At 42.8% G+C, this 19,148-nt stretch overlaps 2 protein-coding genes across 4 annotated transcripts in view; one reads left to right on the top strand and one right to left on the bottom strand.

Moving 5' to 3' along the window:
* The window catches only part of RABEP1 (rabaptin, RAB GTPase binding effector protein 1), a 102,772-nt gene extending 88,298 nt beyond the window's left edge, over positions 1-14,474 (bottom strand). The window contains exon 1 of the mRNA XM_056556366.1: positions 14,303-14,474. Within this exon, the coding sequence (XP_056412341.1) occupies positions 14,303-14,336 (34 nt within the window). The 5' untranslated portion in view covers positions 14,337-14,474. The remainder of the gene's footprint in view (positions 1-14,302) is intronic.
* Positions 14,475-14,557: 83 nt separating this feature from the next.
* LOC130355757 (uncharacterized) overlaps positions 14,558-19,148 on the top strand; it is a 146,650-nt gene continuing 142,059 nt past the window's right edge. For 2 of the 3 annotated variants that reach the window (XM_056556371.1, XM_056556369.1), the window contains exon 1: positions 14,558-14,682. The gene's annotated coding sequence lies outside the window, so the exon portion shown is untranslated. The remainder of the gene's footprint in view (positions 14,683-19,148) is intronic. The other variant, XM_056556370.1, reaches the window with a different exon arrangement.

The following is a 19,148-nucleotide window of genomic DNA, read 5'->3' as shown; positions in this document are numbered from 1 at the left end:
TACACTATAAAAAGTAAAATACTACATATACCCCTACATAGCCCCCTCCCAGTCCCCAATTTAAAAAAGAAAAAAAAAACGTCTTGTAGGGCACGGTTTCCAAAACGGAGCCTCCAGCTGTTGAAAAACAACAACTCCCAATATTGCAGGGCAGCCACTGACTGTCAAGGCATGCTGGGAGTTTTGCAACAGCTGGAGACACCCTGTTTGGGAAACAATGCTGTAGGGTATTTTGGTGGCAGATGCAAATCCTCGAAATAGGCCTCAAATGCGCATGGCGCTCTCTGTCTTTGGAGCCCTGTCGTATTTCAAGAAAACAGTTTAGGATGGAGTATGGAGTATTTCCGTACTCGGGAGAAATGATGTTACAAATTTTGCCCCATATTTTTAATTTTCACAAGCAGTAAAAGGAAAAAAAAAGACCCCCAAAATTTGTAACGCAATACCCCATATTTGGGTGTAAAGCCTGGGTTCTCAACCTGGGGTACGCGTACCCCTAGGGGTACGCGAAAGTGCTGTCAAATACCGGCCATGCATTGGCCAGTATTTGACAGTGCATAGCGGAGAACGGCCGTGGCAGATCACTATACAGTAGCCGTGGCCGAAGCTACGGCTGCGGCTACTGTGAGTGAGCTGCGTGGTTGCCGGGGAGACGTGTGACCTCCCCTGACGTTGTGCGTACTTGCCGCACAGCGCAGGAGATGTCACACGTCAGTGCGGCCCTGCTGAACGGGCGCGCTGCATCCAAGGGCAGGCCACAGGGGACCGCAGGATGCCAGGTAAAGAATAAAAACAAAAAGTTGAACACAACTGTATGGCACGGAGGAGGACTATATGGGACGGAGGGGGGATATATGGGACGGAGGGGGGATTGTATGGGATGGAGCACAAGGCATTAAGATGGAGGGGGAAGAGGGATAATGGCGGAGGGGGGATGGGGAGTAATAAAGCACAAGGCATTAAAATGTAATGCCTTGTGCTTTATTTCTCCCCATCCCCCCTCCGCCATAATCCCCTTGCGCTGTTTCCCCTTGCTATGATTCCTTTTGCCATATCGGATAATAATGGCACAAGGGGATTAATATGGAGGGGGGAAAATGGCAAAAGGGGGATCAGAGGGAGGGGGGAATAATGACAAAAGGGGATTAAGATGGAGGGAGGGATAATCAACCCCCCCCCCCCTCCCCACCATATTAATCCCCTTGTGCCATTATTATTCGATATGGCAGAAGGGGATCAGAGGAAGGGGGAATAATAGCGCAAGGGGATAAAGATGGAGGGGGAATAATGTCACAAGGGGATTAATATGGAGGGAGAGGGTTGATTATCCCCCCCCCCCCTCCATCTTAATCCCATTGTGTTATTATTCCTCCTCCATCTTAATCCCCTTGTCCCATTATTCCCCTCCATCTTAATCCCCTTGTCCCATTATTCCCCCTCCATCTTAATCCCCTTGTCCCATTACTCCCCCTCCATCTTTATCCCCTTGTCCCATTATTCCCCCTCCATCTTTATCCCCTTGTGTTATTATTCGCCCCTCCCTCTAATCCCCTTTTGCCATATTGGATAATAATGGCACAAGGGGATTAAGATGGAGGAGGGAATAATAGCACAAGGGGATCAGAGGGAGGGGGAATAATAGCATAAAGGGATTAAGATGGATGGGGAATAATAGTACAAGGGGATTTAGATGGAGGGGGAATAATGGGACAAGGGGATTAAGATGGAGGAGGAATAATTATACATGGGGATAAAGATGGAGGGGGAATAATGGGACAAGGGGATAAAGATGGAGGGGGGAATAATAACACAAGGGGATAAAGATGGAGGGGGAATAATGATACATGGGGATAAAGATGGAGGAGGAATAATAACACAAGGGGATAGAGATGGAGGAGGAATAATAACACAAGGGGATAGAGATGGAGGAGGAATAATAACACAAGGGGATAGAGATGGAGGAGGAATAATAACACAAGGGGATAAAGATGGAGGAGGAATAATAACACAAGGGGATAGAGATGGAGGAGGAATAATAACACAAGGGGATAAAGATGGAGGGGGAATAATAACACACGGGGATAAAGATGGAGGGGGAATAATAACACAAGGGGATAAAGATGGAGGAGGAATAATAACACAAGGGGATAAAGATGGAGGGGGAATAATAACACAAGGGGATAAAGATGGAGGGGGAATAATAACACAAGGGGATAAAGATGGAGGAGGAATAATAACACAAGGGGATAAAGATGGAGGAGGAATAATAACACAAGGGGATAAAGATGGAGGAGGAATAATAACACAAGGGGATAAAGATGGAGGAGGAATAATAACACAAGGGATAAAGATGGAGGGGGGATATTGGCACAAGGGGATTAAGATTGAGGAGGGAATAATGGGACAAGGGGATAAAGATGGAGGGGGAATAATAACACAAGGAGATAAAGATGGAGGAGGAATAATAACACAAGGGGATAGAGATGGAGGAGAAATAATAACACAAGGGGATAAAGATGGAGGAGGAATAATAACACAAGGGGATAAAGATGGAGGAGGAATAATAACACAAGGGGATAAAGATGGAGGAGGAATAATAACACAAGGGGATAAAGATGGAGGAGGAATAATAACACAAGGGATAAAGATGGAGTGGGGAATATTGGCACAAAGGGATTAAGATGGAGGGGGGATGCATTAGCATAAAGGTAAGAACACGCCTTTTGTCCGCGGGTACCCCTCACACGCAAGTTCCGCGCGAGGGGGTACCCGCGGACATACTTTCAGCCTTCGGGGGTACAGTCGCCAAAAAGGTTGAGAAGCACTGGTGTAAAGTAATCTGCGGGTGTTTCCATACTCAGAAAAAATGGGGTTACAAATTTTGGAAGGCTTTTTCTCCTATTACCCCTTATGAAAATGAAAAATTTGGGGTAATATCAGCATTTTAGTGAAAAAAAAAAATCAGATTTTTCATTTTCACGTCCAAACACCTGTGGGGTGTTAAGGCTCACTGTACCCTTTGTTACGTTCCTTGAGGGGTGTAGTTTCCAAAATAGTATGCCATGTGTTTGTTTGTTTTTACTGTTCCGGCATCATAGGGGCTTCCTAAATGTGACATGCCCCCCAAAAACCATTTCAGAACAAGCCTGTGTAAAAAATTAAGATTTTGAATTTTCTACTTCAATTTGCTGCTATTCCTGTGAAACACCTAAAGGGTTACATTTTCAAAATGAAATTTTGTATACTGTGAGGCTAAGTTTCTACTTTTTTTTTTAAATGCCAAGAAAAACGCCAATTCTGCCGCATGGCTGTTTTTTTTCGGCCAAAAAATGCTGCGGCCAGATGTTAGCTGTAAATCAATGAGAAATCGCTAAATTCTTTTTCCACTTGGCGTTTTTCAGTTTGGCTTTTTTTTTTTTTTTTTTTTTTATCCTTTTGGAGTTTTTTCACTCTTTTTTGGCGTTTTTCAGTTCCTTGGCGGTTTTGCAAAATCGCAGCATGTTGAGTCACTGGCATTTTTTTCCCTGAAACTGTGGCGTTTTTCTCCCATAGAAGACACCACTCTAAGTGATGCTCTATTCACATCACTGGCCGGAGTACAGAGCAGAGATGCGAGCGCTGTATAGAGCCGCTCCGCATCTCTGCTATATTATGGACGATCGCATCGCGATATGTCTATTAGTACAGGTACTACTACTTCCATCATGGAAAAATTGCAGAAAAAACGCCAGACGCAGGAAATTGCACTGGCGTTTTTTCAGGTGTTTTTTCAGCTTTTTAAAAAACCAAAAACGCAGGAAAAAAAAACAAGTAGAAACTTAGCCTGAGGGGTGCAGTTTTATAATGGGGTAATTTGCGGGGTATTTCTAATAAGAAGGCCCTCAAAATCCACTTCAAAACTCAACTGGTCACTGAATAATTTCGATTTTGAAAATTATGTGAAAAATTGGAAAATTGCTGCTGAACTTTGAAGCCCTCTGATGTCTTCCAAAAGTAAAAACATGTCAATTTTATGATGCAAACATAAAGTAGACATATTGTATATGTGAATCAATATACAATTTGGAATATCCATTTTCCTTACAAGCAGAGAGCTTCAAAGTTAAAAAAAAAAATGCAAAACTTTCAATTTTTTCATAAAACTTTTGAATTTTTCACCAAGAAATGATGCAGGTATCTACAAAATTTTACAACCAACATAAAGTAGAATATGTCACGAAAAAAAACTATCTCGGAATCAGAATGAAAGGTAAAAGCATCCCAGAGTTATTAATGCTTAAAATGACAGTAGTCAGATGTGCAAAAAAATGGCCAGGTCCTTAAGGGGTTAAAATGGGTTAAAAGGGTTACCTCATCTTCAAAAGGTTATTCTCAACATCAAAACTTATCCCCTATCCAGAGTGTAGGGAATAATAATAATGAGTCTATTTTTTTTATATTGCTGCAATAAACTTCTTTATCCAAGTGCTGGATCCAAGACTCTTTTTTATTTATTAATAATAATATTTATTTATATTGTGCCAAACTATTCCATAGCACTTTGCAATTATGAGGGCACAAATAAAGACAAGTATCAGACCCTAGAATATTACACACTTAACATTCAAACAAAAGGAGTGAGGATCCTGCCCACAAGAGCTTACAATCAATGAGGAATAGGGATAAAAGTCGGAAAGAGCTTTAGGCTATGTTCACACGGCAATGGCGGCACAGAAAATTTCCGTGTAGACATTGCCAGGACAGTGGAGCACCAGCATCTGCTGCGAAAATTCCACGGAGTGCACAGTGCAGCAGAATCCCATTGATATAATTTAGGATGGACTGAAGAGAGGAGAGTGTAGAGAAGGGAAGGCCTATTAGTAAAAAGTTATAATAATCAAGGTGAGAAATATTCAAAGCAAAAGTAAGATTTTTAGCTGCTTCAAAAGTGACAGAAGATCTGATTCTGGAGATAATTTTGAGGTACAGGGGACAAGAGTGTGAAAGACTAAATATAGGGGATGAAAGACAGATCAGAGTCTAGCATGACAGAGAGCGGTGCTTGGGCCCAGGAGTTATGGTAGTATAACGCACACTGAGATGGGATGGTCAGGTTTAGGTAGATTAGTCAACGGAGGAAATACAAGAAAATCAGTTTTAGGGTGCGTTCACGTGATGTTTCCGCTCCAAGTTTGAAAGTGGTGTGACCTCCGTGAGCTGTCCGCAGCAAGATTTCAGCAGCGGAATCTTCGCTGTTGGAAATCTGCTACATATTTTTTGTAGCAGAGATTACAGAGGGCCTCCCACAGAGAGCCTTTTCCTTTCAATCTTGCAGCGGGAAACCCGCTGCGAGTTTGAAAGTAAATCCTCACCTGAACACACCCTTAGAAAGATTTCCTTTCAGCCTTTAGATCAGTGTGGGCCGACCACTGGGAATTTCCCCAATCCAGAAAGCAGAGGTCATTTGTCCCCTGAATGAGCTTTATCATTTTCAAAAGTCCCATAGAGAATGAATGGAGCACTGGCCATGCAAGCTGCTGCTCCATTCATTCAGAGGACAACTGGATTGAAGAGAGAGACCAAGCAGCTCGGACCTCCAATGAACAGTTTGTTATCCCATATCCTGTGGATAAGCAATAACTGCTGATGTTGGGAATACCCCTCTTAGAACTGATGGCCCCCCTTTAAGAATTAAAGCCTTTTGTAAAAGAATAGACTAGCAATATAAGGTCAGCAGGGGGTGTCTGGAAAGGTTTGAAAGGGCTGCAGACTCTTCAATGTTTACATCAGCTGGTATTTGCAATTGTGTAGTATTAATAGTAGTCGTGCAAGGTAATGCAGTGTCATCCAATTTACTTAAACGGGAGAAAGCAGAGAGGTGTTGTATACGGCGGGAACTATCCCTTCCACACACCATACTATTACAAAGTGGTGCAAAGTGGGGCTAAAAGAAGAAAGGAAAGATTTACATTGACATTTACACATATCAGATCTGATGCAGAAGTTTCACTGACCCATTCGCATGAAAGGGATCTAGAGAAACCAAAGCACCTGATATTGAAATAACATCAGAACAGATTTTAAAAAGAAATTTCTGCCTTGTAAACATGACCTTAAAGTACTCCAGTGGTCAACGGTTTTTCCGTTTTTGACTTACCCTATTTGTTTCATTTCTATTCTTGTTGTTTAGCCTACTCTATTTCCGTTCTTTGTTGTCTTTTTATCCCCCACTTTGTTTTCCCATCTTTGCTTCTATTTCCTGTTTCTTGCTGTGCTGAAAACTACAAATCCCAGCATGCCACATGCCTTGCTGGTTTGGGGCGGCTCCTTTTTTTTGTTGCGCCCTTTACCCACCCTACTATTTTCCCGGGTCAGCCCCCTTATACACAGCACACTAATATAATCATCCTTGGTTGGGATACACTGGCATACACACACAAAAGGGACTACAACTCCCAGCATGTGTCATTCAGGAGTCTTCAGTTTGTAGTATAACACCAGCATGCTGCCTCTAGTCTCCTGGGGGTTGTAGTTCCCCACACCTCTATAGGGCATACACCAGTGTTTCCCATCCAGGGTGCCTCCAGGTGTTGCAAAAGGCATGTTGGGAGTTGTAGTTTTGATACTGAATAGGCTAGGCCAATGTTTTGCAATCAGTGTGCCTCCAGCTGTTGCAAAACTACAACTCCCAGCATGCCCAAAGGCTGTCAGGGAATGCTGGGAGTTGTAGTTTTACAACAGCTGGAGGCACACTGGTTTGGAAACACTGGTGTAACATGATGTGTATGCTGAATAGGCTATGACAGTGTTTCCCAACCAGTGTGCCTCCAGCTGTTGCAAAACTACAACTCCCAGCATGTCCAAAGTCTGTCCAGGCATGCTGGGAGTTGTAGTTTTGATACAGCTGGAGGAAGACTGTTTGTTAACACTAGCATACACACACATAACAGGGACTACAACTCCCAGCATGTGTCATTCAGGAGTCCCCCTCCCTTCACACATGGAAATCATCCCCAGTCGAAGATTTATTCCCCTGCAGTCTATACATCCCCAGCCCGTGCACCTTCTTATCATCCCCTTCACATACATCTTCTCTGTCTTCTTTCAGTGCAGACCTGCGTCCTGACAAGACAAAGCAGGGGGAGGGGAGATGAGGAGCTGTGTAGGAGCTTCTTGCTCTCATGCACACCTGTGACCACCTGGAGGGGGAGATGAGGGGGCGTGGCCTATCTCTGTCATGCAGTTTTGAAAGAACAGAGAAAAAAAAAAAAAAAACATGACATCTTGTCCACAGCCTAATCCTAACCTGTGGACAACAGTCAGAGATCCAACACAGAACTACAGAACTTCCTGGCCCACAAACAGGTAAGAAAAAAAAGACTCATGCTACACATACATTTAATACATGTCAATTGCAAAAAACAAACATTAAAAGAAGATGCAATATAGCCAAAAATCTTAACCACCGGATTACCCCTTTAAGCTGGATCACATGCACATTTGCTGGCTTCCTATCACAGAACAGCCACAAAAATACCATATTGCCCCAGGTTCACAAGGTACATTTGTTGGAAATATGGTGAATAGCAAACAATGCCAGGTTGAATCTACCACAGTTCACAAACGTTTGTCTGCCCCAGACAAAGCCGCTGTGTATACAACATGCACTTTGGGCGAGGTGGGTTCCCCCTCCAGACTCTTAAAGTGTACCTGACAAATGCAGTGAAGTAATTGGATTTGGTTGATGGTTGGGGAATGAAGCGTTCACTGTACCAGCTTATGGCTAGGATTCCACTTGGTTTTGTTTCCAGCATTTTTTTTCACTGAAAAGGATGCAGTAGGGATGGGGAAAAATGTATTTAAGGAAATATTTTTTTTTTTTTTTTTTTATAATTAACTTTTAACAAATTTTTTATAAAGTGTGTATGTGTGTTTCACTATTTTTTTACCATTTAATTTTTTATTTTTTGAGTAGTACCACTACTCCCAGCATGGAACAGACTGTTCCATGATTGGAGTAGTAGTACCTGTACTAACAGACATATCGCCCCAGATGTCAGTCCTGACACCAGATGCGATCATCCATAATATAGCAGAGATGTGGAGCGGCTCTATACAGCGCTCGCATCTCTGCACTATACTCCAGCCAGTGATCTGAATATTTTCCACCCAGAGTGGGGATTAACCGGATGGTTGCAGCCAATCACAGCTCTCAGTGGGAAATATGAATGAGTGATGTTCTATTCATATCACTGGCAGTATAGTGCAGACATGCAGAGCACAGGAGAAAGCCGCTCTGCATCTCTGCAATAGAAAGGACAATCACAGCAGATATCAGGAGCGACAGCCACTGTGATCTGTCCTTAACTGCAGGTACTACTACTCCCAACATGGAGCACACTCTGCTCCATGCTGGGAGCTGTAGTACCTGCATTAATAGACTGATCACAGCGGCTGTCAATCCTGACACCCGCTATGATCCTCCTGTATAATGTATAGATGCGGGCAGCCGCTCTTCTATGTTCCCCTGCACTGATTTATATATACACCTATTCATATTTCTCACAGAGAGTTGTGATTGGCTGCAACCATCGAGCCAATCACAACTCTCTGTGGGAAATATGAATAGGTGTATATATACGTCAGTGCAGGGGACCATAGAAGAGCGGCCGGCCGCATCTATAAATTATACAGAAGGATCGCAATGGAACCCGGGGCGATATGTCAATTATTACAGGTACTACTACTCACATCATGGAACAGTGTGTGTTCCATGCTGGGAGTAGTAGTAGTACCACCTAAAAAATAAAGAAAAAAAAGTGAAAAACTCACATACACTACATTTTTTTAGGTCCATGCCCGCCCACCAAAAAATTGTTCCCCATTTTAAAAATTAAAATAAATTTTGTTATAAAAAAAGAGAAATTTCGTTAAATAAATTTTTTTCCATCACCACTGTATCTTTTTTAATGGTAACCTACGAAATTTTATAAAAAAAAAAAAAAAAAAAAAAAGTGTATCTCCATCACTTTTTTGGATCGCTAAAGTCCAAAAGAGAATAAAAACCGCCTGAAAATGCCAAAGTTAAAACCCACATGGCATGACTTCTAAGGGAGAAAATTTTCAGGGAAAAAAACGCCATAGGCTCAACATGCTGCAATTTTGCGAAACCGCCAAGGAGATGAAAAACGCCCCAAAAAAGATAAAAAGGCCAAACTGAAAATGCCACGTGGAAAAAGAATTTTGCGATTTCTCGTTTACAGCTAACATCTGGCCGCAGGGTTTTTTGGCCAAGAAAAAACGCCATGCGGCAGAATTGGCATTTTTCTTGGTGTTTTTCCCAACAAAAAAAAACAAGTGGAATTCCAGCCTATAACTGGCGGTAGCAGTGGGTCTAAGGACCAACACCTGGTGCGAACTAAACTTTTGATAAGTCTCGACTATAACGTTTTAAAAGGAAATCGGTCGTCCTGTTCAACTATACTAAACCCAATACACTGGGTTATATTGTGGGTGAACAGGAGTCCAATGCGGGGTCTCTGACTAATATACATACCTTCTGTTTGGCACCTGGTCCATCTGAAGATCCTCTTCTATCTTCGCTGAATTGCGCTGTAGAGGCGGGCCCACCGGCTGAATTTGAATACTCATGGTTGCTGGTCACAAGAGTGCTCAGTAGGCACAAGCGCTCACGTGACCAGCGACCATGAGTATTCAAATTCAGCCGGTGGGCCCGCCTCTACAGCGCAATTCAGCGAAGATAGAAGAGGATCTTCAGAGGGACCTGGTGCCAGACAGAAGGTATGTATATTAGTCAGAGACCCCGAATCGGACTCCTGTTCCCCCGGGCCAAATGGCTCTTATCTGCAGACACACTCTATGTTTCTAATACTATGTGACATAGTACTATGAGTTACTAATATAAGATTGATTATCTTCTACCCCCTTTTTTTCAACCCATCCAGCCAAGTTTGTGTGTTTGCTCTTTACAGGTAACCCTGTAAATAATTTACTTTGGACCCATTTCCTTTCTGTATGCGTTTTTAAAAATGTTAGTCTTTATTTTTTAAATTCAATAAAGTACTATTGTGTAGTTTATCTCCTTAACGACGAATGACTGCTCGTGTCTGAGATCCAGGCAGGAGCAGTCGAGCAGTGATAACACTGATAAATGCCATGCTATTGTATGGCAGTGATCAGTGTAGGAAATCGGTGTGTGCAATGTTATTGTCGCCTATAAGGGCTATAACATTGCAAAGAAAAATAAACAAGGGTTAATAAATGTGATTTAACCCCTTCCCTAATAAAAAATCTGAATCACCCCCCTGTCCCCATAAAAAAAATAAACTATGTAAATAAATATAAATATAAACATATGTGGTATCGCCACATTAATTAAACTGCACGGTCAATGGCGTACACGTAAAAAAATTCCAAAGTCCAAAATAGCGTATTTTTGGTCACTTTTTATACCATAAAAAATTTATAAAAAGCAATCATACTGATACATCCTCATATGCGGAAAAATATTAAAGTTATAGGGGGTCAGAAGGACATTTTTAAACGTATTAAATTTCGTGTATGTAGTTAATATTTTTTCCAGAAGTACGACAAAATCAAACCTATATAAGTAGGGTATCAATTTAATCGTATGGACATACAGAATAAAGATAAGGTGCAATTTTTACCGAAAAATGTACTGTGTAGAAACGGAAACCACCAAAATGTACAAAATGGATTTTGGTTTTCAATGTTGTCGCACAATGATTTTTGTTTTAGTTTTGCCGTAGATTTTTGGGTAAAATGACTGTCATTACAAAGAAGAATTGGTGGCACAAAAAATAAGCCATCATATGGATTTTTAGATGGAAAATTGAAAGGGTTATGATTTTTAAAAGGTAAGAAGAAAAAACGAAAGTGCAAAAACTGAAAAATGCTGAGATACATGCTCTTTGACTTTTTAGGGATTTTCTTATTTGCCACAAAGTTGTGTCACCAAAATCTTCATAAATCTGCAGCACTTTAAAAACCTCTGCCTTTTATAGCCACAGTGGGTATAAATATAGGGACGCAAAATGCTATCAGCTGTAAAATCTACTGGTAAGTGACTAGTCACATTGGAGAAATGGATCCTATAGTTAGTGACTATCCTTGTTACTCTTACCTTATAGCAGTGATGTCCAAACTTTGGCCCTCCAGATGTTGCAAAACTACAACTCCCAGCATGCCTGGATAGCCGTGTGCTGTCTGGGCATGCTGGGATTTGTAGTTTTGCAACATCTGAAGGGCTACGGTTTGGGAATCACTGCCTTATAGCATAGACATGAATGGAGGGGGTGTGGAGTGACGTCACGAGGGGTGTTTATAATGCTGGGTGCTGCACTGAGACTGCTGGGGGTGTTTGTCAGTGTCAAGGGATGGAGTACCCCTTCAATTCTTTGGGCGGAATTCTTCTGGACAAATACTACTAATAAGACGTATGAATGGAGCGCAAATTAAAAAAAAAACTTTACAAAACACAAAATACCCTAATTTTACCATACACTAAACTATTATTGAAATTTCTAATTTGAATGTTCATGGAATCTTCGAACTAATAAAAAATAAAGTGGTGTATGTCTTATTGTGTTAATAGTTTTATGATATAAATGGCATAAATTCTGCTGGACTGCAAAGCTGTCTGTGAAACGGTGCATGTCTGCGCAGTCCCACCGCCAAGGTGCTGGTGAGGCCCGCTGTAAGTGGACATTCAGCCAACAGAAATCGTCGGAGGTCAGACCGCGCAGATATGTGTCAATGTGTCAATATGGCAATGCAGTCTGGCGGAATTTCGCCCGAAGAATTACATTCCGTCCATTCCCAAGGCTGAATTCTGCTGTGGACATTTTGCAGTATACATAGAGCAGCAGAATCCCATTAAAAACAATGGTCGCGGTGTGAACGAGCCCTTAGAGTCGTTCAAACTACAGAATTTCAGGTGGACTCAGCCTTGCAGCACAGTCCCAATGACTACAATGGGATTCCACACAACTTCCGTTTTCTTTCGGAATCCAAATCTTTGTCGGAACATGCTGAAATCTACTCAAAAGACACAACTAAACCATTGCAGAGCAATATCCTGTAGAAGAAACAATTGATTATCATGACATAAAATGATCCAGGACTGGAGCCAAAGCGCAGAGTGTATATTCCTCATGCTGCCAATGTTTGTAAGGCTGCATTCACACCACGTTTTTGCAATACAGTTCCCGTATCAGGCTTTTGAGGAAAAACTGATTCCTCAAAACCTGACTAAACGGTATCAAAATGTGTGTACAAATTTTAACCCGTGTACAGTTAAAAACCGTATACGGTTTGAAAAATGACATCCGGTTGCATCCGTTTTTTAAGAAAAAAACTTACACGTTTTTAACTTTTCACTGCATTTTGAATAAAGTTTTACTTGTTTGATTGAAATTCCACGGTTTTGGGTACAGGAAAAAAACCTGACAAAACCGTACAGGATGCAAAACGGACACAACCTGATGCATCTTTTGGCATACAGTTTTCAATGGAGAGTCAATGCTTACGGTTTCCAATACGGTTCCGTACGGTTTTCACATAGAAAACGTATACGGGAACTGTATTGCAAAAACATGGTGTGAATGCAGCCTTAGTCTGGCTCCCCGCTCCAGTGGTTAAGTGGCACAGTAAACAACCTGCCTCTGCTGTCCTATGTATTCATGATGATTTCTTTCTCCGGCGCGGAGGGAATGCCCAGGCTGGTGGTGTCGCAACCAAGTGAGCACCTGTAGATCGTGTCACTACAAGAGATCAGATAGGAAATCGTGATCTCCAAAACATGTTCTAAGCTTCTTGGATTGTGCTACCACTTGTCCACTCTCTACCGGACAGGAATATTAGCCCAAGAATATTGTAAACAGCACCCACATAGGACGGCACAGGCAGGTAAATCACCTGTGCCACTTACCCTCTGTCTGCTTTCTATACAGGCATCTATTGAGCTGCATTGTGGTAACAGGCATGGACAGGAAAAGACTACTAATAATCCTGCAATATACTTCTGAAGGGACATCAGCAAAAACAAATCCTTGGGGGAGCGATTTTTATGGTACACGGACATGGAGGCATTGTGTGCATCCTATAGACCAGTGGTCTCCAACCTGCGGACCTCCAGATGTTGCAAAACTACAACTCCCAGCATGCCCGGACAGCCGTTGGCTGTCCGGGCATGCTGGGAGTTGTAGTTTTGCAACATCTGGAGGTCCGCAGGTTGGAGACCACTGCTATAGACTGATGTGGCTCACCAGTCTGTGCATTACATATTTTATAAATAAAGCTTCCTTGGCAGCAATGCACACTCATGTTGGGAGAGTATACATGATTCACACATAGGTCATACAGTCCGATGTATAGCAGCTAGAGATGAGCGAACTTACAGTAAATTCGATTCGTCACGAACTTCTCGGCTCGGCAGTTGATGACTTTTCCTGCGTAAATTAGTTCAGCCTTCAGGTGCTCCGGTGGGCTGGAAAAGGTGGATACATTCCTAAGAGAGTCTCCTAGGACTGTATCCACCTTTTCCAGCCCACCGGAGCACCGGAAAGCTGAACTAATTTACGCAGGAAAAGTCATCAACTGCCGAGCCGAGAAGTTCGTGACGAATCGAATTTACTGTAAGTTCGCTCATCTCTAATTGTGTGCATCCTATAGACCAGTGGTCTCCAACCTGCGGACCTCCAGATGTTGCAAAACTACAACTCCCAGCATGCCCGGACAGCCAACGGCTGTCCGGGCATGCTGGGAGTTGTAGTTTTGCAACATCTGGAGGTCCGCAGGTTGGAGACCACTGCTATAGACTGATGTGGCTCACCAGTCTGTGCGTTACATATTTATAAATAAAGCTTCCTTGGCAGCAATGCACACTCACGTTGGGAGAGTATACATGATTCACACATAGGTCATACAGTCCGATGTATAGCAGCCAGTAATATCCACCTTTTAATAATTCCCTCTGGAGACATATATACAGTATACAGATTGGAACACTTGTGTATTGATAGACTTTAGTGAGAACACGTAGCGAGCCCTTTAAGCAGAAATAGTCCATTCCACAGTAAATAGTGTGCAGGGCACAATCCCACCACACAGGCAGCAGTAAGCTCCCCACCCAGCCTTTTCAGCAGCGTCACACTCAATGTGACATGTGTCTGCTCCCAGCCGGTCCAGGGCTCCCACCTCCAGCCGCCTCCCCCACTACCTGGCCCGGAGTCTGCTCTCCTCACCAGCACAGCTCAGGACACACAGGCAGAGACACACTCACCGTCCGTGGGGGTAACGTGCCCCGGTTCCGCCATCCCAACCACCAAGCCGGTCACTCTCAGTGTCGGGAAACGTTTACTTCACAGCTCGGCCTGGGCATCCTCCAGAACCGCGTCATCCTGACAGCGCGACAGCCGGCGCGCTGACGTCACTGGACGTGACGTTCTCAGATCTCGGCGCTCCTGGGTGACCATGTTTCTGTCTGGCAGCGGCTGCTGCCTCTAGAATGGTACAGTTCGTGCTAGGTCATCCCTACGGCAGCTCCAGTCTACACAGTACTTGCAGGGAGCTTCTACCGGGAACCAGTCCATTCCAGTCACCTGTCAGATACAATGGAAGTCCATCTGAGGGAAATGCCTAGAATGGAGCTGCTGTATACAAGTAATTCCAAAACTCAATGGCGGAGATTTATCAAAACGTGACCAGAGGAAAAGTTGCGGAGTTGCCCATAGCAACCAATCAGATTGCTTCTTTCCTTTTTAACAAGGCCTCTGAAAAAAATTAAAGAAGCGATCTAATTGGTTACTATGGCCAACATGGCAACTTTTCTCTTTAGACAGGTTTTGATAAATCTCCCCAGTCGTTTATATGGAGTAATTTTGACCTTAGAGTGGTACTCCGCCCCTAAGTATCTTATCCCCTATCCAAAGGATACATCCAAGATGCCACGGGCAGAGTACCCCCTTAAAGGGGTACTGCGGCGCTTAGACATCTTATCCCCTATCCAAAGGATAGGGGATAAGATGCCTGATCGCGGGAGTCCCCGTTAAAATCAGTCCCTGGAGCGTGTTCGCTCCGGGTCTGATTACTATCGATCCCGGGGCTGGAGTGTTGTGACGTCAAGACTCTGCCCTGTGTGATGTCACGTTCCGCCCCCTCAATGCAAGCCTATGGGAGGGGGCGTGACAGCTGTATACAGCATAACACAGCATATACAGCTGTGTGCAGCATAAAATACGCTGTGGATCTGCTCATCTGAGCGTACCCTTACAAACCCTCTCCTCATGTAATATCATTACTACTGGGATGACACACTGTAACAAACCCTCTCCTCATGTAATATCATTACTACTGGGATGACACACTGTAACAAACCCTCTCCTAATGTAATATCATTACTACTGGAATGCCACACTGTAACAAACCCTCTCCTCATGTAATATCATTACTACTGGGATGACACACTGTAACAAACCCTCTCCTCATGTAATATCATTACTACTGGGATGACACTAACAAACACTCTCCTCATGTAATATCATTACTACTGGGATGACACACTGTAACAAACCCTCTCCTCATGTAATATCATTACTACTGGTATGACACACTGTAACAAACCCTCTCCTCATGTAATATAATTACTACTGAGATGACACACTGTAACAAACCCTCTCCTCATGTAATCTCCTTACTGCTTTGGTTACACACTGTAACAAACCTCCTCCTCATGTAATCTCCTTACTGCTTGGGTGACACACTGTAACAAACCCCCTCCTCATGTACAGGGCCAGTTTTAGACTAAGTGTGGCCCTGGGCTAAAATTTAAAATGGGGCCCCAGATTGCGTGACCAAAGATCCCTATGTTGCGCGCCCTGAATTGTGCTGCATCTCGGCAAAGAAAAACGCCAATTCTGCCGCATGGCGTTTTTTTGGTCAAAAAACGCTGCGGCCAGATGTTAGCTGTAAGTCAATGAGAAATCGCAAATTTCGAATTCCACTTTGCGTTTTTTCACTTTGGCGTTTTTTTAATCCTTTTGGCGTTTTTTCACTTTTTCTGCTTTCTTTTCCGCTCTTTGGCGTATTGAAAAAAACGCTATCGTTCCCTCAAACCGGCGTTTTTTGTCAAAATCGTGGCGTTTTGCTCCAATAGAAGTCTATGGGTGTGAGAAAACGCCAAGAAAAACGCTATGTGTATTTTAACTTTGGCGTTTTTGCAGGCGTTTTTTTTATCTTTTTTGGACTTTAGCGATCCAAAAAAGTGATGTAGATAGCTGTTTTTAATAAAATTTCGTAGGGTACCATTAAAAATTTTTTTTCAAAAATATACAGTAGTGAAGGAAAAAATTGTATCTAACAAAATGTATATTATTGAAAAAAAAAACTATTACTTTTTAAACAGGGATCAATTTATGTGTGCAGGGAAATAAAATTTAGCCGAAAATTATAAAAATGTATTGTGTGTGTGTTTTTCACTTTTTTGCTTTATTTTTTACATTTTTTTTAGTTAGTACTACTACTCCCAGCATGGAACACACTGTTCCATGATGGGAGTAGTTCTACCTGTACTAATAGACAGATCGCCCGCTGCGATCTTTCTGTATAATATATAGATGCGGTGGCCGCTCTTCTATGGTCCCCTGCCCTGACGTATATTTACACTTATTCATATTTCCCACAGAGCTGTGATTGGCCAGATGGTTCCAGCCAATCACAGCTCTCTGTGAGAAATAGGAACATGTGTATATATACGGCCGTGCAGGGGACCATAGGAGAGAGGCCGCTGCATCTATACATTATACAGGAGGATCACAACGGGTGTCAGGAGTGATACCCGCTGTGATCTTTCCATAACTGCAGGTAATACTACTCCCAACATGGAGCACAATCTGCCTCATGCTGGGAGCTGTAGTACCTGCATTAATAGACAGATCGAAGCGGGTGTCAGAAGTTAGACTCGCTGCGATCTGTCTATTAATACAGGTACTACAGCTCCCAGCATGGAGCAGAGTGTGCTCCATGTTGGGAGTAGTAGTGCCTGCTTAAGGACACATCACAGTGGATATCACTACTGACACCCGATGTGATCGTCCTGTCTATAGCAGAGATGGAGCGACTGTATACATCGCTCACATCCCTGCTCTGCACTATACTCCGGGCCGGCCACTCATTCATTCATCTTTTCCTCAGAGCTGTGATTGGCTGAAACCATCCAGCCAATCACAGCTCTGGGTGGGAAATATGAATTTCTGTTGACATCAGTGGCCGGAGTATAGTGCAGAGAGGAGAGCGATGTATAGACCCGCTCGCTTCTCTGCTATATTATGGACGATATATGTCTATAGTACAGGTACTATCACTCCCAGCATGGAACAGTCTGTTCCATGCTGGGAGTAGTAGTACTACATAAAAAATGTTAAAAATTTATTTTTAAAAAAAGTGAAACACACACTTTATTAAAAAATTATAAAAATCGGGTTATAAAATATATACATTGCATTTAATAAAAAAAAAATCACTGCTGCATCCTTTTTTTTTTTTTGGTACCCAAGAAATTTTGGGTACCAAAAAAAAAACCGCCAAGGTGCAATTTCCATGAAAAAAACGCCGGAAAAAACACCAGAAAAAACGCAAGAAAAAACGCATGATGACGTCACTTGCACTGGCGATTTTTCAGGCGTTTTTTTAATCCCTAAAACGCAGTGCAAAAAACCAAGTGGAGACTTAGCCTAAATGAGATTGCGCTGCAAACCCCAGATGGTTGTGACTACAACATGAGAAACATAATAATTCCATCCAGGATGAATTTGTGGCTGCGGTTGTTTGGAGGTCGCAACGTGACCCCATTTAGTGCAAATCAGCTTAGCTCCCCCCTTTGCAAGAACGAAGTGCACAGATAGCTGTGGAGCAACAGCAACTTGTAATAACACAGAGAGAAATCCAGCACAAAACGGCATCATAAAATGTATAATGTATAGTCACAGGAAGCCATACATTTTATGATGCCATTTTAAGGGTTTAATAAACCACCTAAAGAGCAAGAACTGATATGTGCTGGATTTCTCTACCTGTGTCTACATTTACATACATTAGCTGAGATTCAGCACCATTCAGGGAGAACAACATGACGATCTTTGACTGTGCAAACCATTTTTGCCATGTAGCCCTAAACTAATACTGTCACCTTGTTCTTTATACAGTAATAGTCACCGCACACAGATAAACAGTGATCTTCTCAATGTTGCCTATCAGTAATAGTGCCCACATATACTATAAGGCTAAGTTCACACAACGGAATGTCCACACGGAGAATCTCTGCAGGGCATAATATGGCGGTGCTAGGACCGCACAGGAATCCGTCATCTCATAGATAGCTACACACAACATGTTCATTCTTTGTGTGGACACAGAAAATGGAACTGCACAGAATTTCCTCCATGTGCATGGAGCAGCAGAATCCTGTTGAATTCAACAGGACACTGCTGCAGCAGAATTTCCTTGCGGGATTCCAATGCGGAATCCGGCACGGAAATTCCGATGTGTGAACATGGTCTAACAGTGATCTTCTCAGTGCTGCCTGTCAGTAATAGCGCTCACATATACTATAACAGTGATCTTCTCAGTGCTGCCTGTCAGTAATAGTGCTCACAGATACTATAACAGTGATCTTCTCAGTGCTGCCTGTCAGTAATAGCGCTCACATATACTATAACAGTGATCTTCTCAGTGCGGCCTGTCAGTAATAGCATCCACATATACTATAACAGTGATCTTCTCAGTGCTGCCTGTCAGTAATAGCGCTCACATATACTATAACAGTGATCTTCGCAGTGCTGCCTGTCAGTAATAGCGCTCACATATACTATAACAGTGATCTTCTCAGTGCTGCCTGTCAGTAATAGCGCTCACATATACTATAACAGTGATCTCAGTGCTGCCTGTCAGTAATAGCGCTCACATATACTATAACAGTGATCTTCTCAGTGCTGCCTGTCAGAAATAGTGCTCATAGATACTATAACAGTGATCTTCTCAGTGCTGCCTGTCAGTAATAGTCACCACATGTACTATAACAGTGATCTTCTCAGTGTTGCCTGTCAGTAATAGCGCTCACATATACTATAACA

Source organism: Hyla sarda, chromosome 2 (genome assembly GCF_029499605.1).
Source record: "Hyla sarda isolate aHylSar1 chromosome 2, aHylSar1.hap1, whole genome shotgun sequence".
NCBI classification, from domain to species: Eukaryota; Metazoa; Chordata; class Amphibia; order Anura; family Hylidae; genus Hyla; species Hyla sarda.
This window is presented reverse-complemented; position numbering and strand designations above follow the sequence as displayed.